Raw genomic sequence first — 23,481 nt, 5'->3', positions numbered from 1 at the left:
GAGGGTAAGGAATCTATGTTTTTAATATATTTTTCCCATGTGGAAGTTTCTTTCTATTTTATTTACATCATCAATAAAAGCATTTTTGTACATATGATAAAGTTCAAAAGTGAAAGAGTGAATAGCTTTTTCAAAGAATATGTTTTTTCCTAATGCATGTAATATTCTTCAAATGAATAAAGATCTTGTACTACACACTTTGTAAAGTGGTTTATGTTCATCCACCAGGTTCAAGATCTCTCTCGGCAAATTTCATCGAAAACTGTTCAGCAGCTTTAGTTAAGAAAACTTAACAAAGAAAATTACTTTCATGCTTACAATATTAGTAGCTGTGTATTGAACATAGGGGATTGAATATGTGTTGTATTTATCACTTTGAATCATATTATGTAGAACATATGAAACAACAAATGCATTTTCACAGGGTAAAGATCAAAAGTCGAAGAGTGAATAGCTTTTTCCAAAAAGAGTAATTATTGTTCCCTATTTCATCTTATATTCTTTAAATTAATAAATATGTTTTACTACACGTTTTCTAAAGTCACTTATGTTCTTCGTCAGTGTTCAAGCTATCTCTAGACCAAATTTTATCAAAATCGGTTCAGTGCTTTTGTCATGAAAACGTAATAGATGACGTTACTTTCACATTTATAATAATAGTATGGATAACGTTGGTGAATTCTAGTTATAAATGTACATTTACTGCCTTGTAAACTGAGTTTGCAACGACTACTTATGGTACGAAAGGTGGCACAACTACTGCAGGGTTAAATAACGCTACTGATCTAAAATATCACAGGGTTACAGATCGCACATAGGAAACGGAACACTGAAGCCATACGAAATATCACCCAGGTTACATTCCATTATAAACAGGTGTTTTTGCTCTGAATTTTAAGTTAAAGGTAGTTTAGCTTGCATCTCAATGTTTATGACATCACATTTCCCAAAATATGTGTCTTACTACAACTTAAATTTGCAGATCGATACACTGGCATATGTGGGTACTGTTCCAAATTTTTTTGTAAGTGGCATTACTAGTAGAGAAGTAATAAATTAAAATGTCATTCCTGATGCTGCCGTTTTACTGTATGAGCAGCGCAAATTGTGTAAGTGATCAACTTTTTCTTTGAAAATCAGTGTGTGTGTGTGTGGGGAGGGGGGGGGGGGAGGGGGGGGGGGGGAGAGGGGTGTGAGTGAGAGAAACTTTTGGAAAAGTTGGAAATTGTGTGTAAAGTTTGTTGGAAGTCACTTAGTGGTCTCATTCTCAAATAGGTACTAGATGAATAAAGTCTGTGCTTTTTTGACAGTTCAACACACACACACACACACACACACACACACTTTCTCTCACTTACACGCACTGTGGCACTGTTCCACTGTTTTCACTCCGAATAATTATGAAGTAATTTTTGTCAGAAAAATTAAACTTCCTGGAAATTATCAATTAACATACAAAAGCCCACAAAAAAAGCATGTAAAATAACCCACAACGTATTCCAAATAATTTATTTTACAGATGAATTATCACAAATTGACATTTCCTGCAACACACACTGGCTAGATCCACTAGGCAGTGTTAAAGGGTACCATTTAAAATTGTAACAGGTGTGATGTGAAGTCCTTTTTAAACGGTATGTGTCCATTTTTACATTATTGAAAGGTTGTATTAGTTCTATAATGGACACTATAAAAATATGAGTCACAGGTTGTGTGGAAACTACTTTCTCTAATAATGTGTTTCATTTTATACATCATCAGATGAATCAAAGTCACAGAAAACATGTCATATGTGCGAATGGAGTCATACATCTTATACATCAACCACAAGATTTGCATTATCTGATGTATAAGATATTTGACTCTGCATCTACATATGAACTGTTTTCATTAACCTTGATTAATCTAATGATGTATAAAATGGAACATGTCATTAAATAAAGTAGTGTCATGATACAACCTGTAACTTCCTTATATTTTTATAGTGTCCATTATAACACTGACACAATCATGCAAGGCAACACATTGTCCAGATCTCATTAACATTTGCGGTGTTCGTGACAGTCTCGGAACAAGCTGTCAGCAAGTAGATGCACCAAGTCAACTCAGAGAAATGGTCATTTGAGACGCAACCACTGTGTCGCATGTCTGTGCAATAATGTAACATTGTAATACAGTATTGTGACTATGTGGTCTGTTATGTAAAGTGGGCTCCCACTAAGAAGAAATAGTGCAGCTCGTCATAAATAAACCACTATAAAATGACTTGGTACCTGGATTATTTAATGGAATTCATGTAACCTGATACAGTTAGCAGACGAAATGGACCGAGGCAATGACTACTTCAGCAGAAGCAGCAGCAGCAGCAAGCAAGCAGATTACTCCGAGTTACACCAAACAAATATATGTATAAGAAACCAACTGAACTATGTAAGTGTCACTGCAGAACAAAAGAGTAATGTTTTGGAAGCTGTCCTAGTAGTAAACATTTGCATTTGTCTCAAAGTAATTCTTCGAGTGGTGGAGGCCAGTGTGATCAGTAAGAAACACTCCCATTATCATATATTTCTTGATGTCTATGGAACACGAGATAACAGCAAAGTTGAGGTTTTTTGTTTAAATCAAATAATCTCTTTTCGATGTCGAACATTTTTGCCCCCAGCAAAATTTCACTGTCACCCCCAAGTAACAACAGTTTTGTTACATCGTGAAAGAGTAACTGCTGCTGCGAGCTAGTGTCCATAAACTGCATCTCGAGGAAAGTTTTAATGGTTTAAAGTCTATAATATTAAGCATACGTAGTGCACCAAAGATTTAATTGCTGCAGTGGGGTAGCCCCATAAATTTGTTTGTAACTTTGTTTGTTAATAAAGTGTCATTCTGAAAGTCCAGTGGCTTTCACTGCAGGACCTTGCATCCTAGTTTACCAGCTCTTAGGTACTTACACCTTTTCACCATGTGTGCAAAGATAGTATACACAGCTGAGAGTGTGGGTCATACTTAAATTTAAAAGTTGGCACTGATAATCACTGAATATCCAAATATGATAAGTAGTCAACTATTCCCCCTGTCAGTCCAAGGCACAGAAAACCTGGACTACTCCAAATCACACTACAGTAAGTAATTAATATTACAGGGAGACTCTTACCATTGAGCGTGGTAGGCCTCTGATCCATTCGGGACGTTCCACCGGATTCCCAGTCTGTCTGAGACTGCTTACTTTTGACTGTCTGCTTCGGTTGCTCAGGCTGACCCTCAGCGAGATTTCCCGTGAGGACACGCATCACCATACGGTAATCTTCTTGGCTCAGCGTCACCTAAAAAAGAAAAGGTATTTTCTCAGTAAAACATTTGTCCACATTAGCTACGCACAGCTGCAAAAATACAAACGAATTAAGTACATCACATGAAGAATTAATATAATACTGGGTGATCAAAAAGTCAGTATAAATTTGAAAACTTAATAAACCACGGAGTAATGTAGATAGAGAGGTACAAATTGACACACATGCTTGGAATGACATGGGGTTTTATTAGAACAAAAAAAAAAAAAAAAGTAAGTATTGCTAGACGGGTGAAAGATCTCTTGCGCGCGTCGTTTGGTGATGATCGTGTGCTCAGCCGCCACTTCCGTCATGCTTGGCCTCCCAGGTCCCCAGACCTCAGTCCGTCCGGTTATTGGCTTTGGGGTTACCTGAAGTCGCAAGTATATCGTGATCTACCGACATGTCTAGGGATGCTGAAAGACAACATCCGACGCCAGTCCCTCACCACAACTCCGGACATGTTTCACAGTGCTGTTCACAACATTATTCCTCGACTATAGCTATTGTTGAGGAATGATGGTGGACATCCTGAGCATTTCCTGTAAAGATCATCATACATGCTTTGCCTCACTTTGTTATGCTAATTATTGCTTTTCTGATCAGATGAAGTGCCTGCCATCTGTCTGACATTTTTTGAACTTTTTTTTTTGTTCTAATAAAACCCCATGTCATTCCAAGCATGTGTGTCAATTTGTGCCTCCCCATCTACATTATTCCACAATTTATTCAGTTTTCAAATTTATACTGACTTTTCGACCACCCAGTATGTACAAAAGGAAAAGGGGTGCATGGTGTGGAGACTGCCCAAAGGGTGACCCTCCCCCCCTTCCCCAGTGAAGGAAGGCACCGTCTCCCCACCCTGATGCAGGAAGGGGCAGGGCCCCTGATGCAAGAAGGGTTGCGGACACCAATGTGGAATTGGACTGACAGTTAATCATTGAACTGTTGACAAGTGCTGCCCAATCACTACCTATTTTGTACGGGTTTGCAGGCAGCCTCACTGTACATTAGATCACACACCTGGACAGTATCAAGCCGGCCCTGGAGCTCTAGGTCGGGCACGTTCTTGTACCAGCCGGCCGACAAGTTCCTCTTGACTGCGAGGACCAGCGAGATGGGCTGCAGCAGCACACATTCTCTGACTATTTTGTCCACGGAGATGTCCAGTGCCACCCTGCACAAGAATACACCATACCGTAACAGGACAAAACATACCTTTCTCGTAAGTAAGTAATTCCGTGTTTTTAATTACCGTATTTACTCTAATCTAGGCCGCACTCAAATCTAAGCTGCCCCTAAAAAATGAGACTCAAAACCTAGGAAAAAAAAATTTTCACGAATGTAAGCCGCTCCTGAAATTTGAGACTCGAAATTCAAGGGGAGAGAAAAGTTTTAGGCCGCACCTCCAAATCGAAACGAAGTTGGTCCATTGTAATATGAGACACAATTTAGGTAGAACAGATGATGATACAGCTACAGTAGTTTGGTTCAAGTCTTAAGTTAGCAGTTAAGCTTCACCAGGTAGCCACTGCTATGCGTCAGGCGCTCCATCCGTATTTATACGGGTACCCTTCCTCTTCCACGTTCTTCGTCCGGTTTGAATCGATTGCTTATTTTTCTTTGATCTGATAAGTGCTGTTCTCTTTGTTATTATAGGTGATTACGTCACTCTAAGCTGAAAATGCGTTATTGTACTGTATCATGCATTGTTTGTCGCATTCTGATAATGTGTGTTCACGACCTGTCACCGCTCGCGGCATGGCTTGCTTTTGTGTGCACTACCACCGCTTACAATTAATAAAAAATAAAGACAGGAATTGTCTCATTAGCAAAACAGTGGCAAGAGACTGCTATTTGTTGTTAATTACACTGCTGCTTTCTTTGATAATTATCAACAAGAACCAAACAATAGACTGTGTATGATAGAAGATGTTCTGAACGAGAGTCTAACTAAAATTTTTCGCCATTTGAAAATCTTTGCAGACGCCTCTTTTGTACATTACATTCTGCACAGAAATTAGAGTCATCTTCGATTTAAAAATCTAGTCAAAAAAGTGCGGCTGAGATTTTTGTAAATACAGTACTTGATTTTTATCCAAAATTTGAATAATGAATCAAAGTTCTTTGTAGCATACCTGGAACTTCTAAAAAACAAAAGTACAATGTCAAATTCTTGAGCTATGAAATTCACACTAACAATAAGACAGAAAACAATACCAACAACAACGATAATAATACAATGCTATATTAGGTGACTAATCAATTAAATTTCTAAGAGTTAAGTAATTACAATTTGTACACAACACACATGTACTGAGTTACATTTCGTGAAGAGAGCCCAAGTGACACTTTATTCTGATGGCAGTACCCTCATCATAGCAGCTGTATACACTGAGCCGGCCATCACGTGATTTACGTGACAGTAAAAAAACTCGCACCATACAATGTTCCAGACATCAGTGTTCCTCTTACTTTATTAAAAAAGTAGTGTAGATTCATGGTCAGCCCTCCTTCCTATGAAATTACACTTGACCTTGGGAATAATAGCCCAGATTCAATGTCACCACCACTCCCCTATCCGCCTTATATCCATGCAACTAGTCCCAGTGGACCAGTAAGATTGGTTTCATTCAGATCAGAGTGTGCAAATTAATGTTACTGGAACTATGTTAAGTCACATCACTTGAGATCCAGTGAGAGGAGGAGGATGTTGGTATTTGTCATCAGTCAAAAAAAATTAAATATTTTGTCATTGGCGGGAGACAATTTGGGTGTGGGTACTGGTCAATAAACAAATTAAATTTAATATTATTACAAATAACCTTTCCCCCCACAGTTTTACCTGCGTAGGCATTTGACACACATTGAAGCCAGCTCCTGCTCTGCCCCTTTGTGTTCACCTCTTCCTCCCTCTGTCTGTCCACCTCAACCCTCCCACCTCTATTTGTCTCTCCCCTCTTCCCCAATCTCACCCTCTCTCCCCCCCCCCCCCCTCTCTCTCTCTCTCTCTCTCTCTCTCTCAAAATGTCATGGGTGGCTCTCCATCCAGGGTTGACATGCTTCTCCGATCTGGGGTAATGAGCCATGGACAAAGCACAAATGCGACCACGGCTACTTCTACTTTTGAAGTTTATGCACTTATTGTCTCATCTTAACAACACACTTCATCCCTTGAGATGAAATACTTTTTAAAAATTCCTCTGCTAAATATTACATGATAACGTCTTCTTGCAGTTCTTGGGCATCATTCGTCAGCAAGCTAGACACAGGATTAAATACGATTCTTCTGAAATAATACGTAACACCACAACTTTCATCCTCTAATGCACTATAAAAGAAGTCTAAGATCATCAAGTTCTTCAAAAGCTTTCAGAGCAACCAACATACACAAAGCATTGAATGGAGGAACAAGAGTAACTGACGAGACCTTGTGAAAAATGGGATTTATTTTTTGGAGAAGGAGAGGAGGGAGAGGATTAGTGAAAGTGTATGAGAATGAAGAACATCAGTCAGAACACAAAACACTAAAAAAACCAGGCATATGGCATAACACTATCATATCAACGTGTAATCACTCCAAAACAGTGTGTTGGACAACGAAGATGATCACCATCAAAATTCTTCAGTTTAGCATATAATCATGTAAACTGGGAAAAAAAGCATCATTTTCATGTTATTTGGAAGGGTGGAGAGGACTACACATTTTTATTTTGGGAGAAATTGAAGGTGGAAAAAACTTAATTTGTATTACATCAAACTACAAATTTTCAAAACTTTCCAGAGTCTCCTTTCTGGCCACCATATAACCACATTCTACTAGTCAATGCAACACATTGGTCATGCTGTGAAATAAATGAAAGGCTACAAACCTTGCCACCTTCAGGTCGACGAGTCCCAGGCGGATGTCGTCGATAACGGCAACATGTCCAGATTTATCCTCTGTAGTTATGTTGTGGAATTTGTTCTTGATACTCAGCTTACCAAAATCCAGCATAATAGCATCGGCACTCTTCGAATTTGTTGGGACAATTACAATAGGGGCCTGTGAACAGAAAATACATATTACAAACAGCCTCCGTATCAACAGACTGAGCAAAAGAAACCTAACAATGAAATTCTTTTGCAATTTTACACTTTTCAAATATATGTCTAAACATGCCTTCAATGCTTATAATACAATACATTTGTAGACAGTAAACATGAGCCTGGACAAGGTGAGCAGGGCATTACCCATAAAGCTGTTTTATCAAAATAATGGCAATAGTGTTGCTATTCTTTGTGATTATTAACACACAAAAGGAATTTGAAGAGGTCCTCTTTCCACACTGGAGATGAGTAACATGTTTCGGAAGTTCACAACCATTGTATATGGGGATTGTTACCACCAATGAATATTCATGAATTTCACCTGCATAGTGATCACATCACTGTGTGGTGCAGTTTCACGGCACATTTCATGACTGGTCCCCATTTTCTTGGAGGAACTATGTCCCTGAGGACCTAGGATGTGCAGTATGAAAGGCACACGTTACTGTGACCTATGTCAACACGTGATACCTGCTTTACAGAAGAGTGTGCTATGACTTAACTGTTTCGATGCACAATAAAGCTTAACCTCATATTGCTTGTGAAGTCTTATGGACTGGACATATTTCACTATTTTTAAAGCACCTTCTGTGGTCACTTCTAATGATAGGAATGCTATTGTAAGACCACACAATGAACATAATGCACTAAACCATCTAGCTTTCATTGGTTTCAACATTAAAATGGCTAAAGCCAAAATCTGCAATCATGGATTTTATAAATACATAATTTTATCACACATAATAAAATACAAAATTTTATCACCAGGAAATTAATAGAGGAGCATAAAAAACTGTACCAGCAGGTCAACAGGAATAAAACAAAATACATGGTAATCAACATCTGACAAGGGAAGAACGAATGGGAATGATTACACATACTGAAAAGTACAAATATCATGAGGATAAATCAGACAAGGCAATAAACAAGATAAGGAAATTAATTTAGGGATGAATGCTGGAAATGTCACTACTGGAGCATAAAATGGTATTTTATGTGGCTTACCGATCAGACATGAAACTAAAGAGAGAAGTCTTCAGAGCGCCTATTAGAAGCATTACGACAAATAGGTCACAAGTATGGACAGTTAAATCTCAATTAATGGAAAAACTGACAGCAACTGAGATGAACTGCAGGCATATATAGGCAGGAAAGGGTCAGAAATGAAATCAAGAGTAAGAGAATGAATGCATCTTGTGGACAAAAGACAACTTGTATTGTATGGACTACAAAAAGGGTATCAGAGCCGAGTGTGCCATGATGGATTATAAAATGAGAATCACCCAAAAGGAAGAAAAGAGGGAGACCATGGCCACATGGATACAAAGGATTCAGACATTAATTAGAAGAGAAAATATTGATGAAAATCTATGGACAGGTGGGCACAAGTGGAGAATGAAAATTAAATTTGCTGTGAACCCTGGCTAACCAGAAAATATAAATCTACCATAAAACCAGGAATAACAACAACAATAATGATGATGATTATGATGATGAATACAAATTATACTGGAACAGAACCATTATAACAGATAAAACACCACCACATAACAAACCTGACATCATACTCACCAATAAAAAGAAGAAATTAACAACTAATCGAAATATCAATACCCAATACAACAAATCTACAGAAGAAAACAGGAGAAAAAAAAATTGAAAAACACATCCAACTGGCTGAGGAAATCAAGGACATGTGGCATCAGGATAAAGTTGGCATTATACCAATTATACTCCCAACTACAGGAGTCATACCACACAATATCCACCAGCACATCAACGCAATACAGCTTCATCCAAATGCATACGTACAGAAACCTGTAATTATTGATACATGTTCAATTACCCAAAAGTTCCTAAATGCAATGTAACATATACCGAACAGTTAAAAGAAAGTCACGCTCGATAAAGGTCCGCGTCACTTTCCATTTTTAACCCGACATAACATCTGAGAAAGGAAAGAAATCATAATAATAATAATAATAGCAATTTTACAAGTCGACGGTGACAACAACTTAATTTTAAAAAATCAACAAGTGTAATTAGATTGCTCAGTAAAATATGAGCATACAATGGTGTTAATTGGATCTACAAAGTGGAAAATTGCCTCACAACTTGATATAACAAACCTGGATCCTCGTAACAAGATGATATGGTCATAGGTCTATTACAGTTTTATCGATTATATGATTTTATCTTTGCCACACCATCATTAACTAATTCCTCCCTATGTCCTAATGATCTACAGGGAGAGCAGCAGCGATGCCCACCTGGAGGTCGATGTCCAAAGAAATGCGGACCGCCTTGGTGTACGCCTGCTGCACATTCTGCTTCGCCGCCTCGGCTGCATCGTGCGCTGCGTCAATAATGCTCTGCTGCGCCTGCTGGAAGCTGCTCAGGAAGTTCTGCGGAAGACACCAGAGTGCGGTGAGTCGACATTTCCTCAACAGGCCAGTGTAAATAGACATTCTCTCTCTCTCTCTCTCTCTCTCTCTCTCTCTCTCTCTCTCTCTCTCTCTAACTGCAAGTACACACAACTGCTTATGACAGGGGTCTCCAAACTACAGCCTGGGGGCCTATCGTGACCAATACACTGCGACATTGTTGGAGCTCTATCTTTACAAAGCGGAAGGTCATGATTAAGCTTGTGCCTATACACAATATACAGACAGATCATTCTTCGTGTGAAAGTGATCATCATCATCATCATCATCATTTAAGACTGATTATGCCTTTCAGTGTTCAGTCTGGAGCATAGCCCCCCTTATAAAATTCCTCCACAATCCCCTATTCAGTGCTAACATTGGTGCCTCTTCTGATGTTAAGCCTATTACCTCAAAATCATTCTTAATCGAATCCAGGTACCTTCTCCTTGGTCTGCCCCGACTCTTCCTACCCTCTACTGCTGAACCCATGAGTCTCTTGGATAACCTTGTTTCTCCCATGCGTGTAACATGACCCCACCATCTAAGCCTGTCAGCCCTGACTGCTACATCTATAGAGTTCATTCCCAGTTTTTCTTTATTTCCTCATTGTGGACACCCTCCTGCCATTGTTCCCATATACTAGTAGCTGCAATCATTCTAGCTTCTTTCATATCCGTAACCTCAACCTTGTTGATAAGGTGAAAGTGAAAAAAAAATGGTTAACAGACTTGTCTGGCAAAAACATTTTAAGTAAAAAATTCGTTTCATTTTATTCTACTCACGAGTCTGGTGCAAGTCTTTCAAATGGACTCCACTTCGGCGACTAGCCTTAGTAGTCAATCATTATGGACAATGCTCATTAAGCGAGGTTTCACTTTCTTTTGATTACTTTGTAAAATACACACAGTCCACCAATCAAAATTATGTAATTAAATAAAAATCTTAGTTCATTTCAGTGCTAGCTACTGCCACAACCTTAGATTTTTGCGATCTCATCCTTTCGCCTTACATTACGGTGATCGTGGAGAGTTAGGGTGCTTTAATCCCACTAGGTAGATCTTGGCCCTTACGACTTTGTGGGGGAGTCATTGTGGCCCGCGGACTAAAAAGTTTGGAGATCCCTGGCTTATGACATGGATACATAGTGAAAACATCTTTAAAATAGTTAGTCAAAGAATGTGCACAAATATATCTGTTAGCAAAGCGGTGAGACAGAGTGACAATTCATGTAAATTACTAAGTAACGTCTAATCAGAAATGTGTACTCATGTCTGAATAACATGCAGTTCCACAAACAATCCAGGATAAACAGTAACACCAACAATGCAAAGATCTGAAAATTTATCAAACCTGGGACAAAAAAAATGGTTAAGGGTTTTAATTTGTTCAACTGTTGTGCATTGCTCTACATTGAATGGTAACATTCGAGTGTGGGTTGTGCTGTATAAAGGAATGGCGTGTTCTAACCAGGGCTTTGTGGCACACAAAAAACCTTCTTGGAGAGATTTGTATATATTATTTATCACATAAATCAGCCCAGGAAGTAAACAAGGACTGTTTGGGGGTAACTGGAAAGAGCTATAGCTCCAATAGCTTAGTGTTCTTTTTTGGGTGGTGGGGGAGAGAATTTTATTTATTTGTGTAACATCTCGTTCCCTATTCTCCTCATAATCAGATGAAAGATATTTACGAAAAAACTTTGTTTAGGTTGTTAGCATGCAGAGAATTTTCCACAGTGCACATGCTGGTTTGATCAATGTACAGAATTGGAGTGAGAGGCGCAAGCACAGAATGTCATCAGGGTGCGACACCGATTCAGAAAGGCAGAGAATAAGGGTCACTGCCTACAATGATAACATCCAGAGACAGCTGAGAGAAGTCTAAGAGAAATGTCTTTCTCTTCTGTTCTGAGATTCGCTACAGATAAGTTGTTTTGATTAATAAGGAATCTGGGTACCCAACGCTGTAATTGTTACATAAGCGCACCAATATACAGAAAAGTTCTTTAAAAAGCAGTTGCACGATTTCATAGTGAGTTGCCATAGATGAGTCACACAGTAGAAGGATTGGCATGACAAAGGACGTCCACTGCTTCAAGAAACTATGAGAAGGTGACTGTAAGAAAGTAATAAAGGTAGAAGTAATGTCAAAAAGCAATAAACACTTCCGTCTCAATAAAGAACGATTCACAGCACAGGTAAGGGGTAAGAAGATCCTGTTTGGATTGAATTTTTAAGTAAATAGTACCTTGACTGCTTTGTTCAGTAGCACACTCACATAAAGAAATAATGGAAATAATAATCAGAGTGTTATCTCATTCACACAGGCCTAAGGAAACTCTACAACTTCAATTGTGTGTATCATACGTAAATGTGTTACACAATAAATGTCTTCGAAGACACAGATATTACCTTAATGAGACGAGCAGGTTGGCGCTGTACTTACCAGCATCGTGGTGACAAACCAGTTGAGGAAGACGACTTTGACACAGGCCATCGACACTCTCACAGACATATCCACTTTGTCTGAGGTATCGACAGCTTCGTCCAGGTCAAAGATCACCACACGTGCAGACAGTGCTTCTTCTCCAACTACAGACAGTATCTGCAAAGCAGTAAGGTGATACACAATTATTTGCAGTGCCAGACCCAGAAAATCTTGACATAACCTGTTCCAAAAACCTAGTGCCTTACCATTTTTAATACATAAATTTTAGAAGTAATAGTGTGTGTGAAAATAGTGATACCAAATTCAAACTGTGAGCAACACTGGTGAAAAACTAGAATAAATTCAAAAGACTGCAAGAATGGCCACAGAACAGCATTATATAGAAAAGTACACTTTATGTTGGAGTGAAACCCGCCCGGCCTTGACTACAAGTTTAACAGTCTTTACTGGCACCAAATTAAAAGAAGTGGAAAAGATTTTACAAGCTTTTGGAATATTCATGAGGAAGTAAACAAGGACTGCTTGGGGACAACTGGAAAGAGCTATAACTCCAACAGCTTAGTGTTCTTTTTTGGGAGGCGGGGGAGATAATTGTATTTATTTGTCTGCATGAATGTTTTCTCCTAAAAAATGGTCCCCAACATATATAGACACTTATTCCAGCGGGTTTTCCCAAGCCTGAAACACTTGTGAGACTTCATCAGTGGGACAGCTTTTAGATGTCTCAGAAATGCTTTTCTATTCTCATCTATGTTAGTAGAAAGATAATCCTTTATGGTTTTCTTTAGTCCTGGGAACAGAAAACAGGCACATGGCAAATATGGACACTGAAAATCACTACAGTATTTTTTTTTAACAATCAACGAAGTTTGAGCAGGTGAACTACTGTCATGTAAGAGGCACGAATTGTTTCACCACAAATTCAAGACAGTTTCAGATTGCTTCACACAAATGGTATTAGTCTTATATGGAATACTCCTTACCAATCCTTTGACATTGTGGCAAGAAATCATAGTGCACTATGCCATTAAAATCTATTAAGATGGTGAGCATAATCTTCGCACTTGACCACACTTGTCAAGCTTTTTGCTGTCTTTATGATCCAGAAAGTTTCCCCAAAGAGGATCACACTTTAATTTCAATACTGAATTCATAAACCCATGTTTTGCCACCTGTTAGACATATTTCAGTAGGTCTACATCATTGTTGACTTCATACAGTTACTCCCGAGCATCTTGCATCTACTGCTCTCTTTGTTTAAAATTAAACCATTTTTGGAACAAATTTTGCTGTCATGTTTCATACCCCAGTCATCTGACAAATTTCATGGCACGAGCTAAGTGATAAATCCACACGATCGATGACACCTCTGGTTGTGAACTAGTGATCATTCATAATTATTTCTTCCAATTTTTTCACAGTTTTACAGATTGATAATGTGCTAGAGTTTCATGACTTAGCATTTTCATTGTCTTCACAACTGCCTTAAAAAGTTTATACTCCTTGTAAACCCTTGCATTACTCGTGGGAGACACACCAAAAGCAATATTTAAAGGGCTTTATGGCATGAAGTCAATTTCACTCATTTTGAGAAATTAAACATTTTGTGAAACAATGTACAGAAAGGTCACAAAAGCCTAACAGAAGTACATATAGGGCTATTGAGCCTAATACTTGGTTGTATTAATACTGCATCTTACAATGAGTGTAATAGTATTATCACTACAGTTACTATAAATTCCACAGATTTCACTTTGAATTGACAGCACATGAGCACAATTAAGTGCAGTAATATGTGGATACTATAACACAGAGCATTCTGATAAATCCAAGAAACTTTTCTACAAAATGGAAGTAGTAGTAGTAGTAGTAGTAGTAGTAGTAATGGTAATTATAAAGAAGGAAATTTCTTGGTGGTGGAACAGAAAACAATTTTGTTTCACGGCACTGTAATCAAATTCAGACTTGCTTACTTTGGCATAACAAGTAAACAGATAATCCAATTTTGTTTCATGGTATTGTGGTGCAAGTCAGACTTACTTCCACTTTGCCATAACCTGTATTACACAACTACTTCACAGTAGACCCTCTGTGATGCCATTGTGCATACAAAGACATACATCACTACACTGCCAAAAGAATGCGGTTTCTACTACATAATATATCACTTAACTCATTTTCCTCAAACACTGACTTACACCATTATGCCATAAATCCACTGACTTCAAATTTCTAAGACTTTGCAAATATTTATTCCATTTAATACAAATTCTCTAATCAATTTTCACACAAAATAAGTAACTGACAACACCAGGGAAATGTGTAACCTCTTTGATAGCAGACGAGAGACTAAATATCCAACTCTCATATCACTACAAAGATACTTTTCAAACACAATTGCTGACACAACAATGAAAATAATGTGCAAATCGGGTTAATGCAACATGCAAAATTATAAAATTCCTGTTAATTTTTTTTTTGAACACTCATCACTTATTGAAGACTGAGTTCTGTTCTCTGGATTTCAGGTAGTTTGGATGATACCAAAGTCCCTTGTGGCATAGCTGGAACAAAGGTCCCTGTAGATAAGGCTATTCAGATGTCTGCGTATGAGGCACAGGTGCCCACTAACACCTGCCAGCTCGCGCACGAGTTTGTGCAGGTTGTACAAGCACAGGCTACACACAAGGTAGTCCTGTTGCACCACATCAAGTGCCTGCACGAGGCAGTCCGACAACCCTAACTGCTGGTACATCAGTTATTTGGCTGTCACTATCAACCTCTTTGCATAGGCACCTGGCTGTCTACGAGCAAGCACTCAAATGGGAACAGTCTGCTCTAGAGAGCATTCAACAACTGAGCACTGGTTGTCCCTGAGGCAGGCATGTATTCTGTGTCTACTCATCCACTCAGGACATTTAGTGATGACCATTCCTGCACAAAAAGCTGTAAAGGCAATATCTGTCAGTTGGTAAACAACATGTTTGGAGATCCATTAAATTTTGAGAGTACAGCCACATAAACTACTCTTCTTCTTCTTTTAACATTTAAACCATATTGTGAGGGTACAGGATTTTGCAGATCTTTTGCAGTCAAAGTTATTGGAAATAAATCATGACTGAGGGTGAAATCTTGTACCAATTTTGAATATAAATGAAAACCCTTTATTGGGAGAAGATCTGTTTGTTTCACTGGAAAAATAGTCCAGAAATTAAAAATTTCATTAGTATTTAAGTGGATTTATCAAGGAGCAAGTCTTGTTTCATATGTTTAATTAAAATTGTACAACTCTGCTTCCACCATTTGTCAATACGCGGTGATAACAGTAAGTAGCGGTTGAAAGAAACAGATCGCAGACATCAGGCAGTTAGCTTGGACTTTGGCCAACATAACCTCATTCAAACATTAGTCGATTTGTGTCTGCATCACAAAGTTGTTCTCGATTAAAAATGTCAGCTTACGTGCCTAATTCTCTTCATTTGCAGGAGGTGTTACTGTTTTGCTTCAATATGAAGAAAACAGTGGCTAAGTCTCATCAAATGCTCTCAAGTACGTACAGTAAGGATGCTATTAGTGAAAGAACATGTCTTGGGTGGTTTCGACGCTTCAAGAACGGTGATTTTAACGTCGTACACCGGCACAGTGGTTTTTGAAGATGCAGAATTGGAGACATTGCTGAGTGAAGATTCGCATCAAACTTGAGAAGAATTGGAACGATTAGTGGGAGTGACAACAAGCCATTTTAAAATGTCTCACGGCTATGGGCATGATTCAGAAAGAAATAACTTGGATCCCATGTGAGCTGGAAGTGAGAGACATTGAACAGCATTTGTGTGCTTGTGAACAGTTGCTTCAGAGGAAAAAACAGAAGGGATTTCTGCATCACATTGTGACTGTCGACAAAAAATGGGTTCATTACAACCCTAAATGCAAAAAATCATGGGGATATCCCAGCCATGCTTCCACGTTGATGGCCAAAGTGAATATTCATGGCTCCAAGATCATGCTCTGCATTTGGTGGGACCAGCTCGGCTTTGTGTACTATGAGGTGTTGAAACCAAGTGAAACAATCAAAGGTACTCGTTATCTAACAGAATTAATACATTTGGCCACAATACAGCGAGAGGCGCGGTAAAGTGATTTTGGAGCACGACAATGCCCCACCCCACATTGCAAAAAAGGTCAAAATGTCCTTGGAAACATTAAAATGGGAACTCCTATCCCACCCGCCATATTCTCCAGACATTGCTCCCTCTAACTCTCACCTGTTTAGATCAACAGTGCATGGCCTGGCTGACCAACACTTCCGATCTCGTCAAGAAGTCACAAATCGCTTCAAAAGATTAACAATTTTATCGATGCAGGATTTGTACACTGCCCAAAAGATGGGAGAAAGTAGAGACCAGCGATGGAAAATACTTTGAATGATACATGTGTAGCCAATTTGTTTCATTAAAGCCTCAAATGTTGGGGAAAAACGGCAGAAGTAAAGTTGTACACTTTGTACTTTTGTCAGAAGTATTCTGCACGAGCTCCATGCTGTCCTGAATGTTAAAGCTGTAATTGCTATGATGACAAGATAAGTAATTTGAGGCGGCAAAGAATCTGTTAAAGAAACTCTTTCTGTTAAATAAATTCAAGTGATTGAAATAAATAACCGATTCACAGCATTGCAAGAAGCTGAGGAGGAAAGTAGTGTCGAGAAGGCTTGGGAAAGAATAGACTGTAGTAGCAGATGCAGCAGAAAAAACACTGGGCAGGAAAAAGAAAACTAAGAAACAGCAATGCTTCAACAAAAATGTGTCCAAGAGCAGTGGAAAAGAGGAAAGCAACAAGGATGCTGTGGCAGCACAATAAGGAGAGAGAGGACAGGAGAGACACCTTCAAAGCGGTAAGAAGAGAAACAGCAGGAGTCCTACGAACAGAGAAAACGAAATATGTAACTGGAGTCCTAGAATCTATAGAAGTGGAAAGCAGGAATGGAAACTCAAAGAAGTTGTTTCACTATACAAGGAAAAGTAAGAGTGTTTATCAAAGTGAAAACCTATTCATAAAAGATAAAAATGAAAATATGTTAATGCAGCAGAAAGGTACCCTAGAAAGATGGAAAGAGTATTTCTCAGAAATGTTACATTGCACTGATCCGCACATAACCTTCAATTACCCAGTGTCAGAGTGGCAGGATTAATAATGACAAACATAGAATCACAGAAAAGGAAGTGATCTACACCATTCAAAAGCTGCAAAACAACAAGGCAGCAGGCGAGGACCAGATATCAGCAGAGATGTTAAAAGAGGGTGGAAGCGAACTGCACAAAGAAATTTATAACCTTATCACAATGATACAGAAAATGGAAACACTGCCTGAAGATAGGAAAATTGCAATAATTTGTCCCATACACACGAAAGGAAACAGAATGGAATGTGGAAATTACAGAGGAATCAGTTTGCTGACTGTAACATACAAAATCCTGTCAACGATCATTTTGGAAAAAACTTAAACCTTACGCAGAAAACATTATTCAAGATTACCAGGCTGGATTTCAAACAAACCATTCCACAACTGATAATTTGTTTACTATACGACAGATCTTTGAGAAATACTGGGAATTTAACAAAAATATCCACTGTCTCTTCATTGACTTCCAGTGAGCCTACGACAGCATCCACAGAAGTAGCCTCTACAACATATTACGAGAATTTAGTATACCCAGTAAAATCATTAGGATGATATAATTGTGCACGGATAGCTCCCAGGCAGCAGTGAAGTTCTGAGGGTCCATATCGCCCACCTTTTCAATTAAAACACGCTTACAACAACGAGATGCTCTTTCATGTGTCATCTTCAACCTTGCACTAGAGAAAGTGCTTTGGGAGAGATGATATAGTGTTGCTGAGTGAAACTGAAGAAGAACTGAAAGACATGTACAGATATCTCAGGCACAGTGCAAACAAAATGGGGCTTTGATTTACCAAGAGAAAACGAAATATACGGAAATAAGTCGAGTCATAAACACAAATCCTCACTTTGAAATTGACCAACATTCTAAATTCAGAAAAGTTCTTCAGTTTAAATACCTCGGATTACGTTTCAACAGTAAAAATATCATAACAATGGATATAAATGAAAGAACAGCCTCAGGGTCAAGATGTCTGTACTCACTAAGCAACCCACTCAAAAGTAAAGCTTTGTCAATCACCACAAAGATGAAGATATACAACACTATCATCTCCCCCACAGTACTGTATGGTTCAGAAAGCTGGATGCTTACGAAGAATGAAAGAGAAAAACTGAATTTTTTTTTTTTTGCTTTGGAACTTTGAGTACATTAAAAAACAAGATGTACTTAGATGCTTAACAACTGACCACATTTTGTAATTTAAAGCTTAATAAAAACTTTCCTATAAATCTGAGTTGAGTACTGGTTTTGGCAGAAACGAAATTCTGCTACAGACAAGAGAAGAATTACCAACGAGTCGAGGATTCACAGACTTCTCGGAGCTGAAGACCAGCAACAAGGTAATTTATAAATTAACTGAACATTTGGAGTATGCCTTTTGGTCACCTTCACAGTGAGCCAATAGGCTGAAGCAACAGTACTCATTCTGTTGTTTTAAACTAGCAAACATAAGAGCGAGAGACATTGTTTGGAGGAAAAGAGTATGCATAAATTGAATCTTCGGCCATGCAGCCGATTCACATTTGACTGTCAATATATCATTATTAGCTGCAATGAATAACAACTTTTCAAGTTTACAAGAGAAAGCATAGGACTCCACAATTTGTCCAAATCGATACCACTATCTCCGTTACTTAAATTTTTCACCGAATGAAATTAGGTGTTTCTTTCACCACGAGTTCCAAACAGATGAAGTTGAGACTAGTATTTCGACATTTTTGTACCACACAGAGTGACTGGTGCTAATGCCTCTCCAACAGGCAGCTCATCAAGTTGTTAGCATTGAGTGTTTCTAAAGTGTTTTGTGAATTTCTTTAGTGGACTGAATAAGTCATCTACCTGATTTACGAAAGTCATTTTTGACTGAACCCGAAAATGCTACTACCTTTGGTGTGGGGTGAAAAATCACCAACTTTGTGCTTGCTGAGGATTTGACCTATTTTTGACGACAGGTTTCCTGCGTATGCCAGAAAAGCTATGGATTGAAATTTCTCCCTACCTCTTTTCTCATTCCTTACTTCCACCTTAGGTTTTATTCAAAGCATACTACATACATGCTGTGGAGAATACCCATTTGCTTCAAAAATTCCTTTAAGTGTACAAGTTCCATCTGTAGACTGTTCTCGTTAGCAATGCTACATTCTCTTTGAACCAAATTTCTGAGGATACTTATAACCTGAGAACACTGGTGGCAGATGTATGCACCTTAATGTAAGTCCGTACGAGTCGCCTTCCCATAAACTGCCAGTCCTAATGTGCCATCATCTTTGTGACAACTCAAAACATACAAAAATGGGTAGCATCCCCTATGCGGTACGAAAATGTCAAAATTCTAATGTCAACTTAATCTTTTAGGACTCTTTTGGTGAAAGATGCTGTTGAAATTCATTTCGCATAGAATTTAATTGACAGAGAGTGGTTTCAACCTGACAAATCAAGAAGTCTTACACTTTCTTTAATAAACTCACAAAGATGTCACTTCAGTGCAGCTAATACTGATATGTCAAGATCCCGACAGGGGTCAACTGCATTAACTATAGGTTCAATTTACGCGTACTCTTTGCAGCCAAACAATGTCTCGGGGACTTGTGCATCTGTGATTTCAAATGATGGAAGAAGTTCTGTAGCTTCAATCTGTTGGCCCACTCTGAAGGTGGCTCGGAAGCATATGGCCAGAATATTAGAAGAAGAAGAAGAAGGAGAAGAAGAAGAAGGAGGAGAAGAAGAAGGAGAAGAAGAAGAAGAAGAAGAAGAAGAAGGAGAAGAAGAAAACAGTTCATGCAGCTACACTCTCAAAATTTAATGACTCGGTCGCTGCACCACAAAAACATGAAGATGCACAAAACCTTTGGTTCCCTGTGTTGCTCTGCCTTTGATTTTCTATGATTAATCAGTGGTCAGGAGGGAGCAGGTGGTAGATGGTGGGTGCACAATGCAGTTTTAAAGTGGGAATGATTGCAGTGGTAGGAATATCAGAGTAAGTACAACTGTCCTCGAGTCTTACATAGTTTTAAATTTCATCTCTTTATGGTAATTACTGGCTAAACAAAAACCTCCCTTGCAATTTTCTTGTGATATACATATATCTCTGCAACATACCTGGCTGTGGGATGACTCCGGATTGGGGTCGTTGACAGTTATGTTGCGAAGGTGGGCAATTATCTCCTTGTACGACTTCTTGACTGCCATCGTCGCATCGACGCCTAGCAATGCGGCGGAGGCGAGAGGTCTCGCTCTGCACGTAACGCGAACTTCCAGGTTGTGCATGCTGGCTGTCACCTTGAAGTCTATGGTCTCGATAACATGTGTGGTTCTCCGAGAACGTTTGGCTGTAATTCGAAGAATAATTATTTACTGAATAAATATATACTTCTACAAGTTAGCTCTTGCACCTGAAGTTGTGGAGCGATAAAATCAGTTCCCGTGTACTGGAAGCAAACTGGTCAGAAAAAATTGAGTTCTGTACAGCTAGTACAATGTTCATGAATTGTGTTTAATGGAGATTATGCAATATGTACAAATACACACATCATGGCCAAAGAAGCAATACTGCAGAACTGACTCAAGTTGCTGTGTAGCTGCAAATGCACACATTGATGCAATACATTTTTACTTCTTGTTATATACCTCTCTGGGTTGAAGAGCAATTCTTAATTTGAGGCTTCATTTAAGGGACATGGCCATCATTTCCATCATTTTGTAAGATGATGACCTCACTGAGAGGAGGATTTGTCGCTCACTTGAAAGTAGCGTACGAAGTAGAGATTTGTTTTTGAGAATGAATGACAGGTTCAAGTCCCTATACCAATCATCAGTTCCACGGTATTTCATCCTTTTCCACTTATGTGGAATTTACACCTTTCTTTTTACGTAATTTAACTTACCATATTTACTCGACTCTAAGCTGGACTTTTTTTCCGGTTTCTGTAATCCAAAAAACCGCCTGCGGCTTAGAATCAAGTGCAAAGCAAGCGGAAATTCTGAAAAATGTTGGTGGGTGCCGCCACAACTTACTTCTGCCGTCTAATATATGTAGCGCTACACAGGCATGCTCTGTAGGCACAAAGATAAATACTGGCACCAAATCCTATGCGACAGTAAATGAATTTAAAAAAAGAGGTGGAAGACAAGCTTTTGTTCTCCGCCCCGAGTTTCGACCACTGGATTTTCATACATTATCCAACGAAGTAAATACAAATTCCATACTGTTCATCTTCGAATGTAGCAGCATTTCAATGTACTACAAAAATCCGACTGGCAAGACTGTTTGGATTTTTGTTAATAAGGCAAACTCTACGTTCTGAAATAAAATAAATAAATAGGAACTTCTATGACTTGTGAATCACATGCAGTATTCTCTTCACCATAAGAATAATACGAATATAAACATTTTGCCATGTACTGTTTCGTGTTTGCTGCTATCTCATTTAAATTGTGTGTGCCTAATAAACTATGAAACTAGAGTGAGGCAACAGAAAACTCTGAAGAATATACATATCATGTCATGTTTATATTCGTATTATTCTTATGCCTAATAATGATACAGTCATAAATGAAACTTAGCAATTGACTAGATTTTTAAATCTAAGATGACTAATTTCAGTGCAGTATGTAATGTACAAAAGAGGCATCTGCAAAGATTTTCAAACGCAGAAAAATTTTAGCTAAAGTCTCGTTCAGAACATCTATCATAAGCATTCTATTATTTGGTTCTTGTTGATCATTATCATAGAAAGCAGCAGTGTAAGTAACAACAAACAGCAGTCTCTTGCCATTGTTTGGCTAATGAGACGATTCCTCTCTCTCTTTTTTTAATTGTAAGCAGCAGTAGTATGCACAAAAGAAAGCGATGCCACGAGCGGCGACATGAGGTAAAGACGCACAATCAGAATGCGACGAACAATGTACGACACAGTACAGTAATGCATTTTCAGCTTAGAGTGACGTAAACACCTATAACAAAGAGAACGGCGCTTATCAGATCAAAGAAAAATAAGCAATCAATTCAAACCAGACGAAGCACGTGAAAAAGGAAGGGTACCCATATAAATACGGACTGAGCGCCTGACGCATAGCAATGGCTACCTGGTAAAGCTTAACTGCTAAGCTTACGACTCGAACCAAACTACTGTAACTGTATCGTCATTCATTCGACTTAAATTGTGTCTCGTATTACAATGGACCAACTTTGTATCGATTTGGAGATGCGGCCTAAAACTTTTCTCTCCCCTTTAATTTCCAGTCTCAAATTTCAGGTGCGGCTTAGATTCGGGAATTTTTGGCTTAGATTCAGGAATTTTTTTTTCCTTGATTTAGAGTCTCATTTTTCAGGTGCGGCTCAGATTCGAGTAAATACAGTAAGCAAATTCATTTCATTGACAAAAATTTGCGTATGTGGTACTCTTTCAGCTTCGGTTTCATTGCAAAGAATTATAAATTCATCATTCTTAGAGAAACAGCAGTTGTGCTGAGTCAAGCATGCCAGCTGATCTAGAAAATCAGGACATCAGTCACACAGTATTGTATCTTCACATCTGAAATGCTTGTTACTCTAAGTGTTCTACACACTTTCATTCATTCATTCCATCACTGTATTCTGGATGTGGCCAAACTCAAGAAACCCATTTGCAAAGAGAACCAGCTACTAAAGAAGGTAACTTTTCATTTAAAAACTTCCAAAGCGACATAAGTTACGCTGTAATAAGTAATTCAATATAAGGTAGACAGAGTCACAAATATTGGGAAGTGCCATAAAAGCAGATGACAAATGCTGAACATGTAACATCAGCAGATGACTTACCTTGCTGCATGTGCAGCACTGGATTATCCACACCCAAGTCAAGTATTTACATTGATGTGGGTCCAGGTCAACGTGTGCGACTTCAGCACGTGGAGCTAAAGATTCGAGTCTCGCATCTGGCAGGCGGTACTTTTTTCATTGCATTAGAAGACTGTGTTTATGAAGTTGTTTATAGGTTTCGCGGTCTCCACTGGTTAATTGTAAAGTACAAGACA

At 38.6% G+C, this 23,481-nt stretch overlaps 1 protein-coding gene across 1 annotated transcript in view; it reads right to left on the bottom strand.

Annotated features, from left to right (window-relative positions):
- Positions 1-23,481, bottom strand: part of LOC126293289 (intermembrane lipid transfer protein Vps13-like) — a 391,345-nt gene that overhangs the window by 257,814 nt on the left and 110,050 nt on the right. Inside the window, 6 exon segments of the mRNA XM_049986411.1 lie at positions 3,149-3,317; positions 4,347-4,500; positions 7,196-7,368; positions 9,683-9,817; positions 12,284-12,442; positions 20,566-20,795. Coding sequence (XP_049842368.1) covers positions 3,149-3,317; positions 4,347-4,500; positions 7,196-7,368; positions 9,683-9,817; positions 12,284-12,442; positions 20,566-20,795 — 1,020 coding nt within the window.

This window comes from Schistocerca gregaria, chromosome 10 (assembly GCF_023897955.1).
Source record: "Schistocerca gregaria isolate iqSchGreg1 chromosome 10, iqSchGreg1.2, whole genome shotgun sequence".
In the NCBI taxonomy this organism is placed as follows: Eukaryota; Metazoa; Arthropoda; class Insecta; order Orthoptera; family Acrididae; genus Schistocerca; species Schistocerca gregaria.
Note: the sequence above shows the minus strand (reverse complement) of the source record. Positions and strands in the feature narration are given on the sequence as shown.